Below are 17,302 nucleotides of genomic sequence, written 5' to 3' on the forward strand. Positions count from 1 at the left end.
CCATCTCCATCTGTTTCCATCTGCACATTTAGACAATCTCTCTTTTCACATTCTGCTCTGACTGCATACAGCATCATGACACTCGGATTAAACTCAGTGACATAAAATGTCTGTGGTGACCTGTTTAGTGTTGATCAGTAAATAAGGCTCTTTATTATGGAAAACCTGATTTCATGGAAAATTCAAGTGGACTCAATCGAGTGAAACGAATGATTGTCTAATTTTATACAAATAAAAGCCTGATTAAACATTTGATTTATTTAGATCTTGTACGTATCAATGTTCAAAAGGATCCTCAAGCATACATAATAATTATTATGCTAAAATTAATTTGTGTTCCTTGTTTCCTTCATTGAGTCTTTAAGATTTCTGGTTTTGGAAAATGACAGTATTTGATAAAAAGGCTGCTGTTCCATTATGAATTCAGATCAGATGAATCTCCTCCTCATGATTTAAATACATTTCAGATACATTCTCCTCCCATCATCAGCAGATAAACAAATCCAAGTGTCAGAGCTGGAACTCACTCTATTTATATGATGTGATGGTGTGTGTTAAACTTTGGAGAACAGAGAAGACTCCAGTCCAAACAACACACACCATGTTCTCTACATCTCTACTGCTCCTGCTGGCAGCTGCTTCTTGTGAGTGCTTTATCAAATTCATTCATTTACTAGATGAAGAATAAAGGTGCAGCATATATTGTGTGAGATATCACCATGTGTTTTCCTCCACAGATGTGCATGGTGAGGAACTGACTCAGCCTGCTTCCATGACAGTCCAGCCAGGCCAGAGTCTCTCCATCCAGTGCAAGGTTTCATATTCAGTTACGAGCTACAATACAGCTTGGATTCGACAACCTGCAGGAAAAGCTCTGGAGTGGATTGGATACATCGATAGTGGTGGGAGTACCGCTTACAGTGAGAAACTGAAAAATAAGTTCAGCATCTCCAGAGACACTTCTACTAACACAATAACAATTGGAGGACAGAACATGCAGACTGAAGACACAGCTGTGTATTACTGCGCTCGTTACACACAGTGAGACAGAATAGTGGATTCCTCTTACAAAAACCTTATGAGACATGTTACAGACATCCTCTCAGTGTAACTAATAAATCATCTCAGTCACACTTTCACTTTCTTCCACTGGAATGAAGTCAGAATCGTTTGCAGCATTTTAAAACACAGTCACACAAAGTCATTTTTAAATAAAAAAGAAAACATTATTGAAAGAGTCTTCATTCTGAACCATTATTAATCCCTTCGTTTTACAGGATTTTTAACCAGCAGTTGGAATCAGTGTTTAATGAGTGGATTCAGGAATAATACAGCATGTTTCCAGCAGTGTGTTGTGTTTAACACACAGTCTGTTCTCATAGTCTGAGGTTCAATAACTGAAACAACTGAAGGAGGCAGCAGAGCTCAACAAATAAAGTGAAAAAAAGTGAATCCACAAACTGCATTCTGTATGAGACTCATTCAGTATCAGTCATTATCAGACAAATATCTACATTTTCTCTTCTTTTTACTCTTTCCATAATGTGTGATTAGTTATTTGGGTTGTTAAACACAGGTTGGACAAATAAAAACACTATAATTTATGTAACTACATCCTCCTGTGGTTGTGAGGTTTCTCAGTAACATGACAAGATGTATTTTATAATGCTGTTATAATGTAAGGTTCTAAATTAAGGTTCTAAATGAAACAGAATTATAAACGAATAGAAATAAAGTTTCCTGTTCTAAATGAATATAAATTTCTGTAAGTTTTCTTATTATAAATTCACCTGAAAACACCTGATAGTGTATAAACTTACTCATTAACACCTGCCTTAAGCTTCTTATTGGTTCAAACATAAACTCAAGCTGCAGTGATAGATATCTCTAAAAAATACAGACATGTTTAAAAGATGAGGAGGTTTTCTAATTTATATTTATATATAAGAATCCATCCCATGTTGACCCTAAGATAAGGAGTGTCTCTATGCAAATGTCCTTCTCTGTTATATATTTAAGCAACAAAGACCAAGAGCTTTTACTTCTGTAAAAAAAAAGCAGTACAAAAACTCCTCGACACAACACTGATCTATAGGAGTCTATCAAAATGTAAAATTTTGATTTAATGAGATTGTAGTGCTAAATTTTAAACTACAATTATATTTTAAATGTATATTTTTAAATCAAGTAAATTAACACTGACATCTATACATCATATTATAATTGAGTTATGATTTAGATTGATCATGACCAGATTTACAGTCCTGCTCACTGAGTCATTGTTCCTTGTCCCAGTGAGATTGACTTGTACATAATTGTAGGAAATGATAAATTGATATATAGTAAAATTAGTTTTCTTTCAATTTGTATTGTAAATTTGTAAAACAGGATTTATTCTTAAATATGTTATACAAATTAAACTATTAACATTGATATTATTTAGATATTTTCATTGATTTGCTGTGAATCCTGAGGTTTTCTGAATGTCTTTTTTTCTGGCTTTAATGTGTAAGATCTCACTATGTTCACTATTACTTTACATGCATAAGAAAAGTGCTGCTATCTAACAGGTGATGTGCTGAACACAGGAAAGTGATGTACTTATTATTTATGGTGTATCATTTTTGTAATATTTGTTACGCAGTTAACCAGACTGCAAAATTCTACATATTTTATAAATAGTCTTTGAATCATGCAGTTGTGGTCCTTTCATATATATATGTCTGTAATAAGTGTAATAATTACAATATATGACAATAATAGGATGTGCTGCTTTTTAAATATTATAGATAGAAGGAGAAAATCATACTGATTGAGAGTACGAAGCTGGAAACTGTATAAATGTATACTATATCAGTTCAATCAGGTGTGTATGGAGTAGGGAAAACTCCAAATTGTTGAATAAAGTGAGCAGAGACTGCAAGTCCTACTCTGTGAATGTGAATGAAAAAGGATGATGCTAAAATATAATATGAGAAATTTGCATGTAAGTCTCTGTCTCCTACTGCACTTCTCCATGAACCTCATGCACTGGATCCAACAGAAACCAGGGAAAGATTCAGATTAATTTGAGGGAACTGGAAATAGATCAGATTTCAATCTGACCATCACAGGAAGCGTTAATTACATCACAACATGTTCATATCATTAATAATAATAACAAACAGCTGAATTATTTTCCACATTAAATTGATATGGAGATGAAACGGGGTGTGAGTGTGATTAACAGCTGCAGAGCTGCACTCAACACAGCAATGTTTTGTCTGAAACACATGATGTTTTTATATCTCTAGTGGGTGTGTCATGCAAACCAAATCCTGTGTTTGAACCATTTATGCTGAAACATTCAGCCCAACAACATAGCAGCAGTTTGTGTTCATTTACAGCAGCAGGAATCATTCTAATTCTTTGAGATGGGACTAGGCAGAGTTTTGAGTTACTTTACTCTAGTAATCTTCATTCAATGTTAGTATTATTATTTATTTCATATAGAGAAACATTTTAACGGTTTTTAATATTACTTCTTTATTAACTTTAATTCCTACTTTTAAATATTCTTCTATTTCAGATTCCTGCAGTCAGACACTGATCGAGTCTGATCCAGTGACCATCAAACCTGCTCAGTCTCATAAACTGACCTGCACAGCCTCTGGATTTGACTTTAGTAGATACTGGATGGCTTGGATCAGACAGGCGCCTGGAAAAGGACTAGAATTTGTTGCAATTATCGAGTATGATAGTGATAGGAAGTTTTACTCCAGTGCTGTTCAGGGCCGCTTCACCATCTCCAGAGACAACAGTAAGAAGCAGGTGTATCTGCAGATGAACAGCATGAGGACAGAAGACACTGCAGTTTATTACTGCGCCCGTGACACACAGTGATACTTCCCCTTAGACATCAATACAAAAACACAGACTTACTACAGACACATGAAAAGCTCACAGTCTGTTACAAAAAATGTTACAAAATTTAAACTTTAATTTTAAAATTTTTATTGTATGTTTCTTTTCTTTTTTTAAAGCTGCTTTGAGAAAATATCCATTGTTAAATGTGTTATATAAATAAAGTGAATTGAATTAACAGATTAAGAACTATTTAAGTAGATGTTCACAAATCTAGTCCATTGTTAAATGCATTACAGAAATTAATTGAGTTGAATCGACAGATTGAGAAATATAGAAGTAGATGTTCACAAACTAGAAAAAGAGCTCAGTGCCATAATAATTGAGACTAATATTGATTTCCCAATTAACTGATTATTTAAACCAAATGATTTACTATGTTACTGCTGAGTGTTTTCTCTCTTTTAAACCATGCTGATAAAAATGATCCATTACTGAATTCCTACTTTCTTTATTTTCATTGTTGGTCCATGTGAAAGTTTTTTTTTATTTTTTTTTATTGGCAGCAAGAACATTATAATCTTCTGTATCTGCACCTGTAGGGGGCAGCAGCTGCTTGTTTTCAAGAGGTTTTCATGAAACTATTAAATCTAACAGCTGAAGTGTGTTTATGCAAATTCACCCTGTTATAAAAATAGCACCCTTTTGCTAACACAACTTTCGTGGCACACGACTGAATCAAAAATAACAGCAAACAGCATACCTGATATAACCCTAAAGTGGGCGTGGCCTAAACTAATTATTAGGAATGTAAATATAAATAAACTATCCTTGTCATCTGTCATCCCATGTCTAGTCGTGTCATGTCTGGTATCGTCTGTGTCCTTGTCCCTGTTTTGTGTTTTTTAGTTAATAAACACTTTTATTTTAGCTATCCTGTATTTGGGTCTGTTTTTATCCCCACGTCACTGACAAATACACACTGTAATAAACACACTACAATCCCAAAACACACTATAATACACACATCCCAGTCCCAATAAACACTTTCATACACACATGCCAGTCCCAATACACACTGTAATACACACATCCCAGTCCCAACAAACACTGTAATACACACATTACAGTCCCAATACACACTGTAATACACACATCTCAGTCCCAATAAACACTGTAATACGCACATCCCAGTCCCAATACACACTGTAATACACACATCCCAGTCCCAATACACACTGTAATACACACATCCCAGTCCCAATACACACTGAAATACACACATCCCAGTCACAATACACACTGTAATACACACATCACAGTCCCAATAAACAATGTAATACACACATCCCAGTCCCAATACACACGGTAATAGACACATCACAGTCCCAATACACACTGTAATACACACATCACAGTCACAATACACACTGAAATACACACATCCCAGTCACAATACACACTGTAATACACACATCCCAGTCCCAATACACACGGTAATAGACACATCACAGTCTCAATACACACTGTAATACACACATCACAGTCACAATACACACTGTAATACACACATCAAAGTCCCAATAAACACTTTCATACACACATCACAGTCCCAATACACACTGTAATACACACATCCCAGTCTAAATACACACTGTAATACACACATCCCAGTCCCAATACACACTGCAAAAAAAAAATCTCAGTGCAATTAAACACTGTAATACACACATCAAAGTCCCAATACACACATCCCAGTCCTAATACACACTGTAATACACACATCCCAATCCATACTGTAATAAAGACACCACTATTACAATAAACACTATAATACACACATCATACTAGCAATACACACTGTAACACACACTCCAGTCCCAGTACACATTGTAACACACACCATAGTATAAAACATACTGTCCTAATACACACTGTAACACACACATCCCAGCCCCACTGCACACACTAATACACACATCCCAGTCCCAATGCACAGTCTAATACACACATCCCAGTCCAAATACACACTGTAATACACACATCCCAGTCCTAACACACACACACATCCCAGTCCTAATACACACTGTAATACACACATCCCAGTCCCAATACACACTGTAATTCATACATCCCAGTCCTAATACACACTGTAATACACACATCACAGTCCCAGTACACACTGTAATACAAACATCCCAGTCCCAGTACACACAGTAATACACACATCTCAGTCCCAATACACACTGTAATACACACATCCCAGTCCCAATACACACTGTAATACACACATCCCAGTATCAAAATACACAGCTTCTGTTATAGAAATGTAACTAACACCTTCTGAACACAGAAACTGTGACTTTATCGTGTAAGGCTCATTTCTCATAATCACAGAGACACGTAAGTGTTTTGTTTATTTCACTCTAAGACCAATTCTTCTAAGAGGAAGAACATTAATGTATAAATGAGTAAACCTGAGACTTCAAGATCATGATGATGCATTTCATGCAAATCCTCCACTTGTGTCTCTTACATTAAGGAGGTATGTGTGAGTGTGTGTGAGTGTGTGTGTAGTGAGGAGGAGGAGAGCAGCTGAGCATTTTACTTCACTTCACTTTTATATCAACAGCAATGCTGTCATTATCAGTGTTGCTGCTGCTTTCAGCTGCATTCTGTCCGTCTCCGTGTCGGCTGAATGAATTTAGATTTAATTCTTGTTTCGTGAAAATGACTTGATGACTTTTGATGATGTTCTGTCGCTCTTATTCACAGGTGGTGTTGGAGGTGTGGAGCTCACTCAGACAGACTCTGTGCTGGTGAAGCCTGGAGAGTCGTTCTCCATCTCTTGTAAGATCTCAGTGTCGAGTTATTGTATTAACTGGATACGGCAACCTGCTGGAAAAGCACTGGAATGGCTCGGATATCTGTGTAGCGGTGATAGCACTGATCTCAAAGACACGATGAAGAGCAAGATCAGTCTCAGCCAGAACAAATCCAGCAGCACAGTTTATTTAAGAGGACAAAACTTTCAGGTCGAGGACACGGCTGTGTATTACTGTGCCAGACACACAACACTACAAACTCACTGAAGCCCTGTACAAAAACATCCCTGGTCATTTTCCTCTCTCTGCAGTACACATGTCCCCAGAGGGGTCTGGTATATATGAGCTAGCAGAGCTAAGACACTTCTGTAGTTCAAAGATATCTACATAAGGTTTCATCTTTGTCTCAACATTAAAATAAATTGTTGTCCTGAACACAAGTGAATACACAGTTAATACATCATTAATACCACACCAATATATTCCAAACTGTTTGTGCAGCTTGCTGAAGTGGATGTTGGTGTAACACACAATTTAAGCTATTATTATAATTATAATTCTTTATGTGCCTCTAGATGTCAGTCTTTGTAAAGAAACTCTCTCACTTTATACATTATAATCGTCCTCCAGCTTCATTTAACTCACCGGACAGATATTTGATTATTGGGATTCTGCAAAACTGATAAATATTTAACTACAATAATCTGTGTTTTTTAGAAATGTTACAGTTATTGTTTAGATCAATTATAGCATAAATATTGTGAGAAAACATGTTTAAAACTCCAAAGACAACGTTCCAAATAAAAATTCTTGTTGAAAGTTGAGTTTATAAACCAACACATCCTCCATCAGATGAATCTCCTCCTCATGATTTAAATACATTTCAGATATATTCTCCTCCCATCATCAGCAGATAAACAAATCCAAGTGTCAGAGCTGGATCTCACTCTATTTATATGATGTGATGGTGTGTGTTAAACTTTGGAGAACAGAGAAGACTCCAGTCCAAACAACACACACCATGTTCTCTACATCTCTACTGCTCCTGCTGGCAGCTGCTTCTTGTGAGTGCTTTATCAAATTCATTCATTTACTAGATGAAGAATAAAGGTGCAGCATATATTGTGTGAGATATCACCATGTGTTTTCCTCCACAGATGTGCATGGTGAGGAACTGACTCAGCCTGCTTCCATGACAGTCCAACCAAGCCAGAGTCTCTCCATCCAGTGCAAGGTTTCATATTCAGTTACAAGTGATGCTACAGCATGGATACGACAACCTGCAGGAAAAGCTCTGGAATGGGTCGCAAATATGGGTTATGCTGGTGGCACTTACTACAGTGAGAAACTGAAAAGCAGGTTTCAGGTTTCCAGAGACACGTCCAGCAACACAGTGACATTAACAGGACAGAACATGCAGACTGAAGACACAGCTGTGTATTACTGCGCTCGTGAACCACAGTGAGACGAATAAACAACATCCCTGTACAAAAACTCCTCATTCAGTGTTCATTATAACAGAATATTTACAAGACCCAACACTGATGTATGCAAATCTAACAAAATTTTAAATAAATAAATAAATAATCCATAAAATAGAACAAATAGATTGAATTTAGTTATTTTTTAATAATTGAAATATAGAATTTAAACCATAATCCAATTTTTTTTACCATTACTGCACATGATAAACACTGTAATAATCAGAATCAGAAAGAGCTTTATTGCCAGGCATGTTTTCACATATGAGGAATTTGTTTTAGTGACAGAAGCTCCACAGGGGTAAACAGGGGGGGGTTTCTCTTGAAGTCCATGATCATCTCCACTGTCTTGAGTGTGTTCAGCTCCAGGTTGTTAAGACTGCACCAGACAGCCAGCCGTTCAACCTCCAGTCTGTAGGCAGACTCGTCACCATCATGGATGAGGCCGATCAGTGTGGTGTCGTCTACAAACTTCAGGAGCTTGACAGAGGGGTCATTAGAGGTGCAGTCATTTGTGTACAGGGAGAAGAGCAGTGGGGAGAGGACACAACCCTGAGGGGCACCAGTGCTGATGGTGCAGGTGCTGGATTTGAGTTTTCCCAGTCGCACTAGCTGCTGCCTGTCTGTCAGAAAGCTGGTGATCCACTGACAGACAGAGGGCACAGAGAGTTGGGTTAATTTGGGCTGAAGGAGTGATGGGATGATGGTGTTAAAGGCAGAGCTGAAGTCCACAAACAGGATCCTCACATAAGTCCCTGGTCTGTCCAGATGCTGCAGAACATAATGCAGTCCCATATTGACTGCATCATTCACAGACCTGTTTGCTCTGTAGGCAAACTGCAGAGGTTCCAATAAGGGTCCAGTGATGTCCTTCAGATAAGCCAAACCAGTTTTTCAAATGATTTCATGACCACACACGTTAGAGCCACAGGTCTGTAGTCATTAAATCTGGTAATTTTGGGTTTCTTTGGGACGGGGATGATGGTGGGGCTTTTGAAGCATGAGGGGACTTCACACAGCTCCAGTGATCTGTTGAAGATCCGTGTGAAGATGGGGGCCAGCTGATCAGCACAGGTTTTCAGACAGGCTGGTGAAATGCTGTCTGGGCCTGGTACCTTTCTTCTCTTGAGATTCCTGAAGACCTGACACACATCATCTTCACTGAACTGGATTTTAGGTGTGGTGGAGTCGGGGGTTCCAGGAAATGTGAATTGGGCTTTTTCAAACCTGCAATAGAACTCGTTCATTTCGTCTGCCAGTTGTTGACTCACCACAGTGCGGGGGGATTGTGTTGTGATCATATCAGAGAGTGTCTGTAGGGCCAAGCTCACGTGCGCTTGTGGAGGGATGTAAAAAAACTCACCAAAAAGAATGAGCAAAACTCCCGCGGCGAATAGAAAGGTTTGCAGTTAATGAAGAGTGTTTCAAGATCGGGACGGCACATCTTCTTTAACACAGTTACACCTTTCATTGATGTAAAAACACATCCTGCCGTCGCGCGATTGCCCCGTTGATTCTGCGTCGCTATCCGATCTAAAGAGCTAAAAGCCCTGCAGCCTTAACGTGCTGTCCGGAATGGCTTTGTTCAGCCAGGTTTCCGTGAAGCAGAGAGCAGCAAAGTTGGAAAAAGCATATCACTAAGAAGAACTTATGATAAAGTAGGTTGACTCCCACATATTTTCTATCATGACGTCATGATGCAAATCTAGACTGCTGTGTGTCCATGCAGTATTTATGTGCAGCTGAGCTGAATGGAGCGATCGAGTCTCATCACCACTCAGCATGAAGATCCCACTCTCCTTATTCCTGCTACTAATCAGCCTCATAGGTGAGTTCTCATGCTGAATCCCAAATATTTTTTTATTTATTTTTAAATACACTTATGGGGGGCACGGTGGCTTAGTGGTTAGCACGTTCGCCTCACACCTCCAGGGTTGGGGGTTCGATCCGCCTTGTGTGTGGAGTTTGCATGTTCTCACCGTGCCTCCGGGGTTTCCTCCCCCGGTCCAAAGACATGCATAGTAGGTTGATTGGCATCTCTGGAAAAATTGTCCGTAGTGTGTGAGTGCGTGAGTGAGTGAATGAGAGAGTGTGTGTGCCCTGCGATGGGTTGGCACTCCGTCCAGGGTGTATCTTGCCTTGATGCCCAATGACGCCTGAGATAGGCACAGGCTCCCCGTGACCCGAGGTAGTTCAGATAAGCGGTAGAGAATGAATGAATGAATGAATGAATACACTTATGTTTTCTTTTTTTATGTGGCAGGTGTCTGATTCTTGTGTCTATTCCCACTGGTTCAGTGGTGAAAAACATGGAGAAACTCTGAGTCTTTCCTGTAAAGGATCTGGGATTAACTTCAGTGGATTATTACAGGATATTTAACCAGCAGTTGGAACCAGCAGAGTGTTTAATGATTGAATGATTCAGGAATAATATAGCATGTTTCCAGCAGTGTGTTGGTGGAGTCACTGGCTACAATGAAAGACTGAAAAGCAGGTTTCAGGTTTCCAGAGACAAGTCCAGCAGCACAGTGACATTAACAGGACAGAACATGCAGACTGAAGACACAGCTGTGTATTACTGCGCTCGAGAACCTCACAGTGAGACGAATAAACAACATCCCTGTACAAAAACTCCTCATTCAGTGTGACACAAGACACAACACTGATCTATCCGAGTCTAAATCAAAAACAATAATCCTGCAGATTATCACAGAAAGTTTCAAGCTAGATATTTGTTTAAGTTGATTTAAATCCACAATATTATATCTTTAATATTGCTGCACATCATAACGACTATTATAATAATATCACAATTCTGAACTTTATATATTGTTGTGTCTTTGATTAATAATAATAATATCAAAAAATCTGAATTTGTGTGAACATGTGTGAGAAAGTGTGAGAGCATTATTCCATGACTATAAAAAGGTAAAACTATCCTTATGTTCTATTATCATAATCCCAATCTTCTCATTCATAGATAATAATCCTTAAAGGTAAATTTTATATATAATTCTTGATGGCTGTTTCTACATATGATTCACATTTCCTCCATCAGATGAATCTCCTCATGATTTAAATACATTTCAGATTCATTCTGGTTTGAACGGTTTGAGTGCCCAGTATTCTGCTTTTTATTTATTGTGCTAGACAACATAGTGGTACAAACATGTTAATGAGCCATCCAAAATCTTTCCCCAAATGTGGTAAAGGAAACAAGTGCATACAATATACGGGGCATTTTCACAAGATCTGCAGGTGGTGCTAAGGCTTAACAAATATACTGTAACATTTTAGGTTTCTTTGAATTACAACATAGTCTCACATCCTCAGTCAGATCTAGATACTTCGCAATTTCTATGTATTTCTGTGAGACATTGAACACTGAGACTGTCTCTTATAAACAAATTCTTACAGAAGAACAAAGAGGGAAATAAATGACATTGACAGAAAAATAGTTGACTTTTATTTAATTCATGATTATGGAATACATACATTTCACAAAAGTTCTACAACATTAACTGTAAGTATAAACGTAAATAGAGTTCACCATATTCTTCTTTAATTAATAAATAAATCGGAACCGTTCACAGACTGCTGCTGTATAAGAGAAAAAGTGATCATATCAGGCTGAATAATCAGTGCCATTAATTTTTGAAGCAGTAATTTCATGTCAAAGTAGAACCAAAGGGTGCAGAATTACACAATTTCATGGGTTTTGTTTGTATTTTACACAATAAATTATCAGCAACTGCATACACCACATCAGGAATCTACAATTCCTGACATCCTGATTATTGTCCTATAACAACACACCCCATGTGTTTTACTCCTTACTGAATATGCTGATATTAAGAGTGTGTTCACTTCACATAAATTTACATGAGAACATCTCTCAATGTTCCAAATTTTATAGATTTAAAATCACAGATTAGAGATGTTCATGAGATGAGAAGGTTTTTACATCTAAAAATGTTTCACCTTCTAAGTTTCTCAGAAGTGTAAGAAGACAACATCAGCTAGCTTTCTGTCAGTTGATTTGATGAGATTGTAGTGCTAAATTTTAAACTACAATTAGATTTTTTTAAAGTATACGTTTTAAATCAAGAAAATAAACACTGACATCTCTACAGTATATCACATTATAATTAAGTTATGATTAAGATTGATCATGACCAGATTACTGTCCTGCAGTCCACTGAGTAATTGTTCCGTGTCCAGTGGGATTCACTTCTACATAATTGTAGGAAATGATAAATATTATAGAGAGACGGATAAAATCATACCGATTGATAATAAGATACTGTATAAATGTATATTATATCAGTTCAATAAGGTGTGTATGGAGTAGGCAAAATTTCAAATTGTTGAATAAAGTGAGCAGAGACTGCAATCCTCTTCTGAGAATGTGAATGAAAGAGGATGATGCTTACGATTAAAACACAATATGAGAAATTTGCATGTAAGTCTCTGTCTCCTCCCTGCTCTCTCTTTTTCTCATCAAGTCAGGAACAGAGACATAATAAAAAGCTCTCTGAACTGTGGAGATTCTGGATCAGCAGCCATACCCGGTGCTAATCAAATCACCATGAGCTCCATCTGTCTCCTGCTGTTTCTAACAGCTGTGTCTTGTAAGTGCAGTTTTTTCACTCGCTAAAATAACTGTTTTTATTTCATTGTGCATCTCTTATGGATATGAAAGAGCATTGACTGCATCGTCAAACAAAGCATTTGATTCTGTGTTGCTCTTTACAGGTGTGGATTCGGTTGAATTTACTCAGTCAGATAATATAGTGGTGCGACCTGGTGAGGTGTTTACCATCTCCTGTAAATTCTCTGGGTTTTCAATATCCAGCTACTGTCCATACTGGATTCGACAAACGCCATCCAAGGCTATGGAATATATCGGATATGTGTGTAGCAGCAGCTCTTCTGTAAAAGACTCACTCAAGAACAAAATCAGTTTCTCTGCAGACGTTTCCAGCAGCACAGTGTTTTTAAAGGGGCAAAACTTTCAGACTGAGGACACAGCTGAGTATTACTGTGCCCGAAAGCCACAGTCATTCAGATTACTGGCACAGCTGTACAAAAACCAAGGTCATGCTCTGATGAGCTCCCTTTAGTCTGAATTTGGTCATGTCCATGATGAATGTTTGACAAAGACCTGACTGAAGATTGTATTTTAGACCTTTATGTGTTTGCTTATTTTAACAAGAAAAAATTAATAAATAAAATCTTGAAAATTCTGTATATTCAAGCACACGCAGTAGCAGTCATGCTGAAGTGATACACAACATGCTACTTAACTCACAGTCATTCAAGCAAATTTAAGTTTAAAGTTTATTTATTATTACATTTGAAAAAAAAGTGTCTTGGCCTGGGAAAAGTCTTTCATGAAGTCATAATCATTTGCAGCATTCTAAAACACAGTCACACAAAGTCATTTTTTTTGAAGAAAACATAATTGAAAAAGACTACAGGATCAGTGTTTAATGAGTAATCAGCGATGATTTGTGACCTGAATTATTTCTTTATTTTATGATATTTCTACCTTATTAGTTTTTATTAGACACACAGATGAACAATGACAGTTTCTGAAAAGGCCAGAATGTTTTTCTGGATGTTCCAGTGATCCACAGTGATGGACTAAAAAGACATGAGATCTAATGAGTAAAGAGCAGTGATGAAGCTGACAGCATGAAACACACCAGGAGTTTTACAGGAAGCTTTTTCTCCTCTCGTCTGTTCCTCTGTGGATGTTTTTATATCTCTAGTGGGTGTGTCATGCAAACCAAATCCTGTGTTTGAACCATTTATGCTGAAACATTCAGCCCAACAACATAGCAGCAGTTTGTGTTCATTTACAGCAGCAGGAATCATTTTAATTCTTTGAGATGGGACTAGGCAGAGTTTTGAGTTACTTTACTCTAGCAATCTTCATTCAATGTTTGTATTATTATTTATTTCCTATAGAGAAATGACTTAATTTTCTATTTATCTTCTTTTTTACTTTAACACCTATCTTTGTGTGTTCTTGCAGATTCCTGCAGTCAGACACTGATCGAGTCTGATCCAGTGATCATCAAACCTGACCAGTCTCATAAACTGACCTGCACAGCCTCTGGATTAGACATTAGTGGCTATTACTTGGCTTGGATCAGACAGGCACCTGGAAAAGGGCTGGAATGGGTTGCAAGCATCTACAGTAGTAGTTACATATATTACTCCAGCGCTGTTAAGGGCCGCTTCACCATCTCCAGAGACGACAGTAAGAAGCAGGTGTATCTGCAGATGAACAGCATGAGGACAGAAGACACTGCAGTTTATTACTGCGCCCGTGACACACAGTGATACTTCCCCTTAGACATCAGTACAAAAACACAGACTTACTATAGTCACATGACAAACCCACATTTTCAGGTGGAAGTTAAATGATGTAAATCACAATTTTAGTTAAATTATAACATACATATTGTGAGAAAACATGTTTACAACTCCAAAGACAACGTTCCAAATAAAAATTCTTGTTGAAAGTTGAGTTTATAAACACACACATCCTCCATCAGATGAATCTCCTCCTCATGATTTAAATACATTTCAGATACATTCTCCTCCCATCAGCAGCAGATAAACAAATCCAAGTGTCAGAGCTGGATCTCACTCTATTTATATGATGTGATGGTGTCTGTTAAACTTTGGAGAACAGAGAAGACTCCAGTCCAAACAACACACACCATGTTCTCTACATCTCTACTGCTCCTGCTGGCAGCTGCTTCTTGTGAGTGCTTTATCAAATTCATTCATTTACTAGATGAAGAATAAAGGTGCAGCATATATTGTGTGAGATATCACCATGTGTTTTCCTCCACAGATGTGCATGGTGAGGAACTGACTCAGCCTGCTTCCATGACAGTCCAGCCAGGCCAGAGTCTCTCCATCCAGTGCAAGGTTTCATATTCACTTACAAGCTATTGTACACATTGGATTCGACAACCTGCAGGAAAAGCTCTGGAGTGGATTGGAACCATCTATACTTATGGGAGTACAGCTTACAGTGAGAAACTGAAAAATAAGTTCAGCATCCCCAGAGACACTTCTACTAACACAATAACAATTGGAGGACAGAACATGCAGACTGAAGACACAGCTGTGTATTACTGCGCTCGTTACACACAGAGAGACAGAATAATGGATTCCTCTTACAAAAACCTTATGAGACATGTTACAGACATCCTCTCAGTGTAACTAATAAATCATCTCAGTCACACTGTCACTTTCTTCCACTGGAATGAAGTCAGAATCATTTGCAGCATTTTAAAACACAGTCACACAAAGTCATTTTTAAATAAAAAAGTAAACATTATTGAAAGAGTCTTCATTCTGAACCATTATTAATCCCTTCATTTTACAGGATTTTTAACCAGAAGTTGGAATCAGTGTTTAATGAGTGGATTCAGGTATAATACAGCATGTTTCCAGCAGTGTGTTGTGTTTAACACACCGTCTGTTCTCATAGTCTGAGGTTCAATAACTGAAACAACTGAAGGAGGCAGCAGAGCTCAACAAATAAAGTGAAAAAAAGGGAATCCACAAACTGCATTCTGTATGAGACTCATTCAGTATCAGTCATTATCAGACAAATATCTACATTTTCTCTTCTTTTTCACTCTTTCCATAATGTGTGATTAGTTATTTGGGTTATTAAACACAGGTTGGACAAATAAAAACACTATAATTTATGTAACTACATCCTCCTGTGGTTGTGAAGTTTCTCAGTAACATGACAAGATGTATTTTATAATGCTGTTATAATGTAAGGTTCTAAATTAAACAGAATTATAAATGAACAGGAATAAAGTTTCCTGTTCTAAATTACTATACATTTCTGTAAGTTTTCTTATTATAAATTCACCTGAAAACACCTGATAGTGTATAAACTTACTCATTAACACCTGCCTAAAAATTCTTATTGGTTTAAACATAAGCATCTAGAATCCATCCCATTTTGACCCTAAGATAAGGAGTGTCTCTATGCAAATGTCCTTCTCTGTTATATATTTAAGCAACAAAGACCAAGAGCTTTTACTTCTTCTGCTCCAACACACACCATGATCTCTACATCCCTACTGCTGCTGCTGCTGGCAGCCGTACACTGTAAGTGTTTTTACATTTGACATGTAATACAGTTTTGGTTCCTTAAAGCTTTTTGCTTTTACATCATTAAAATAACTTTTCTTTAACAGGTGTTCACAGTGTTGAGCTGATCCAGACCGGATCCACAGTATTAACTCCTGGTCAGTCACTGACTCTGACCTGTAAAGTGTCTGGATATTCATTAACTGATAGCAGCTACTGTACACACTGGATACGACAACCTGCAGGAAAAACTCTGGAATGGATCGGAGGTATATGTGGTGATGGTAACACTTACTACAGTGAGAAACTGAAAAGCAGGTTTCAGGCTTCCAGAGACACGTCCAGCAGCACAGTGACATTAACAGGACAGAACATGCAGACTGAAGACACAGCTGTGTATTACTGCGCTCGTGAACCACAGTGAGACGAATAAACAACATCCATGTACAAAAACTCCAAGTACACTGAAATAAAATTCTCCTCCACCTGCATCTGATAAGATTTCCCCGACCACCACACACATCCATTTTTATTTTCCATCACGCTTAATTTATTCTGAAAGGAAATAATAAATGATGACAGACAAAGACAGATGGAGAAATGTTTTTACATCTTTTTGTATTTGTAGTACACATAACTTTCCAATTTTACTGACAGTTCAACAGTAAATGTTTACTCGACCTTTGGTCCTTATCTGTATCCTGTATATTTAAACTGCAAACACATTAGAAATTATTGCACATTACGTTTTTCTTTAAGCTTTAAGGACTGTGATGGTCGCTCTTTCTTTATTCACAACATCTAACCAACAAGTTAAAGATCTAATGACTGACAGTGTGTCATAAATATGAGAACATGTTTTCCTGGGATTTACATTAAAGTCATAAACACTAACGACACAATTCTTATGAAGCCAAGACCTTACAGCTCCAGACTGTATAATCTTCACCATTTGATCAACTACACAGTAAGTACATAGTAAGTAACTAATATTTTGCTTCTGAGTTTCTCAGAAGT

At 37.5% G+C, this 17,302-nt stretch overlaps 3 gene segments (V, D, J or C); all 3 read left to right on the plus strand.

Moving 5' to 3' along the window:
• Window positions 1–6,477: 6,477 nt before the first annotated feature.
• LOC132860694 (Ig heavy chain V region PJ14-like) lies at window positions 6,478–6,908 on the plus strand (the record flags this gene model as incomplete). The annotated part of the segment is given in 2 exon segments: window positions 6,478–6,520; window positions 6,619–6,908. Coding segments are annotated over 2 exon segments (333 nt in total), but the record flags the coding sequence as incomplete, so codon positions are not given.
• Window positions 6,909–7,689: 781 nt separating this feature from the next.
• LOC132861748 (Ig heavy chain V region 914-like) lies at window positions 7,690–8,133 on the plus strand. The segment is given in 2 exon segments: window positions 7,690–7,732; window positions 7,826–8,133. Coding segments are annotated over 2 exon segments (351 nt in total).
• A 6,644-nt stretch (window positions 8,134–14,777) lies between these two features.
• LOC132860960 (immunoglobulin heavy variable 1-3-like) lies at window positions 14,778–16,709 on the plus strand. The segment is given in 2 exon segments: window positions 14,778–14,927; window positions 16,393–16,709. Coding segments are annotated over 2 exon segments (417 nt in total).
• The last annotated feature ends 593 nt before the right edge of the window (window positions 16,710–17,302 follow it).

This window comes from Tachysurus vachellii, chromosome 18, assembly GCF_030014155.1.
Source record: "Tachysurus vachellii isolate PV-2020 chromosome 18, HZAU_Pvac_v1, whole genome shotgun sequence".
NCBI classification, from domain to species: domain Eukaryota; kingdom Metazoa; phylum Chordata; class Actinopteri; order Siluriformes; family Bagridae; genus Tachysurus; species Tachysurus vachellii.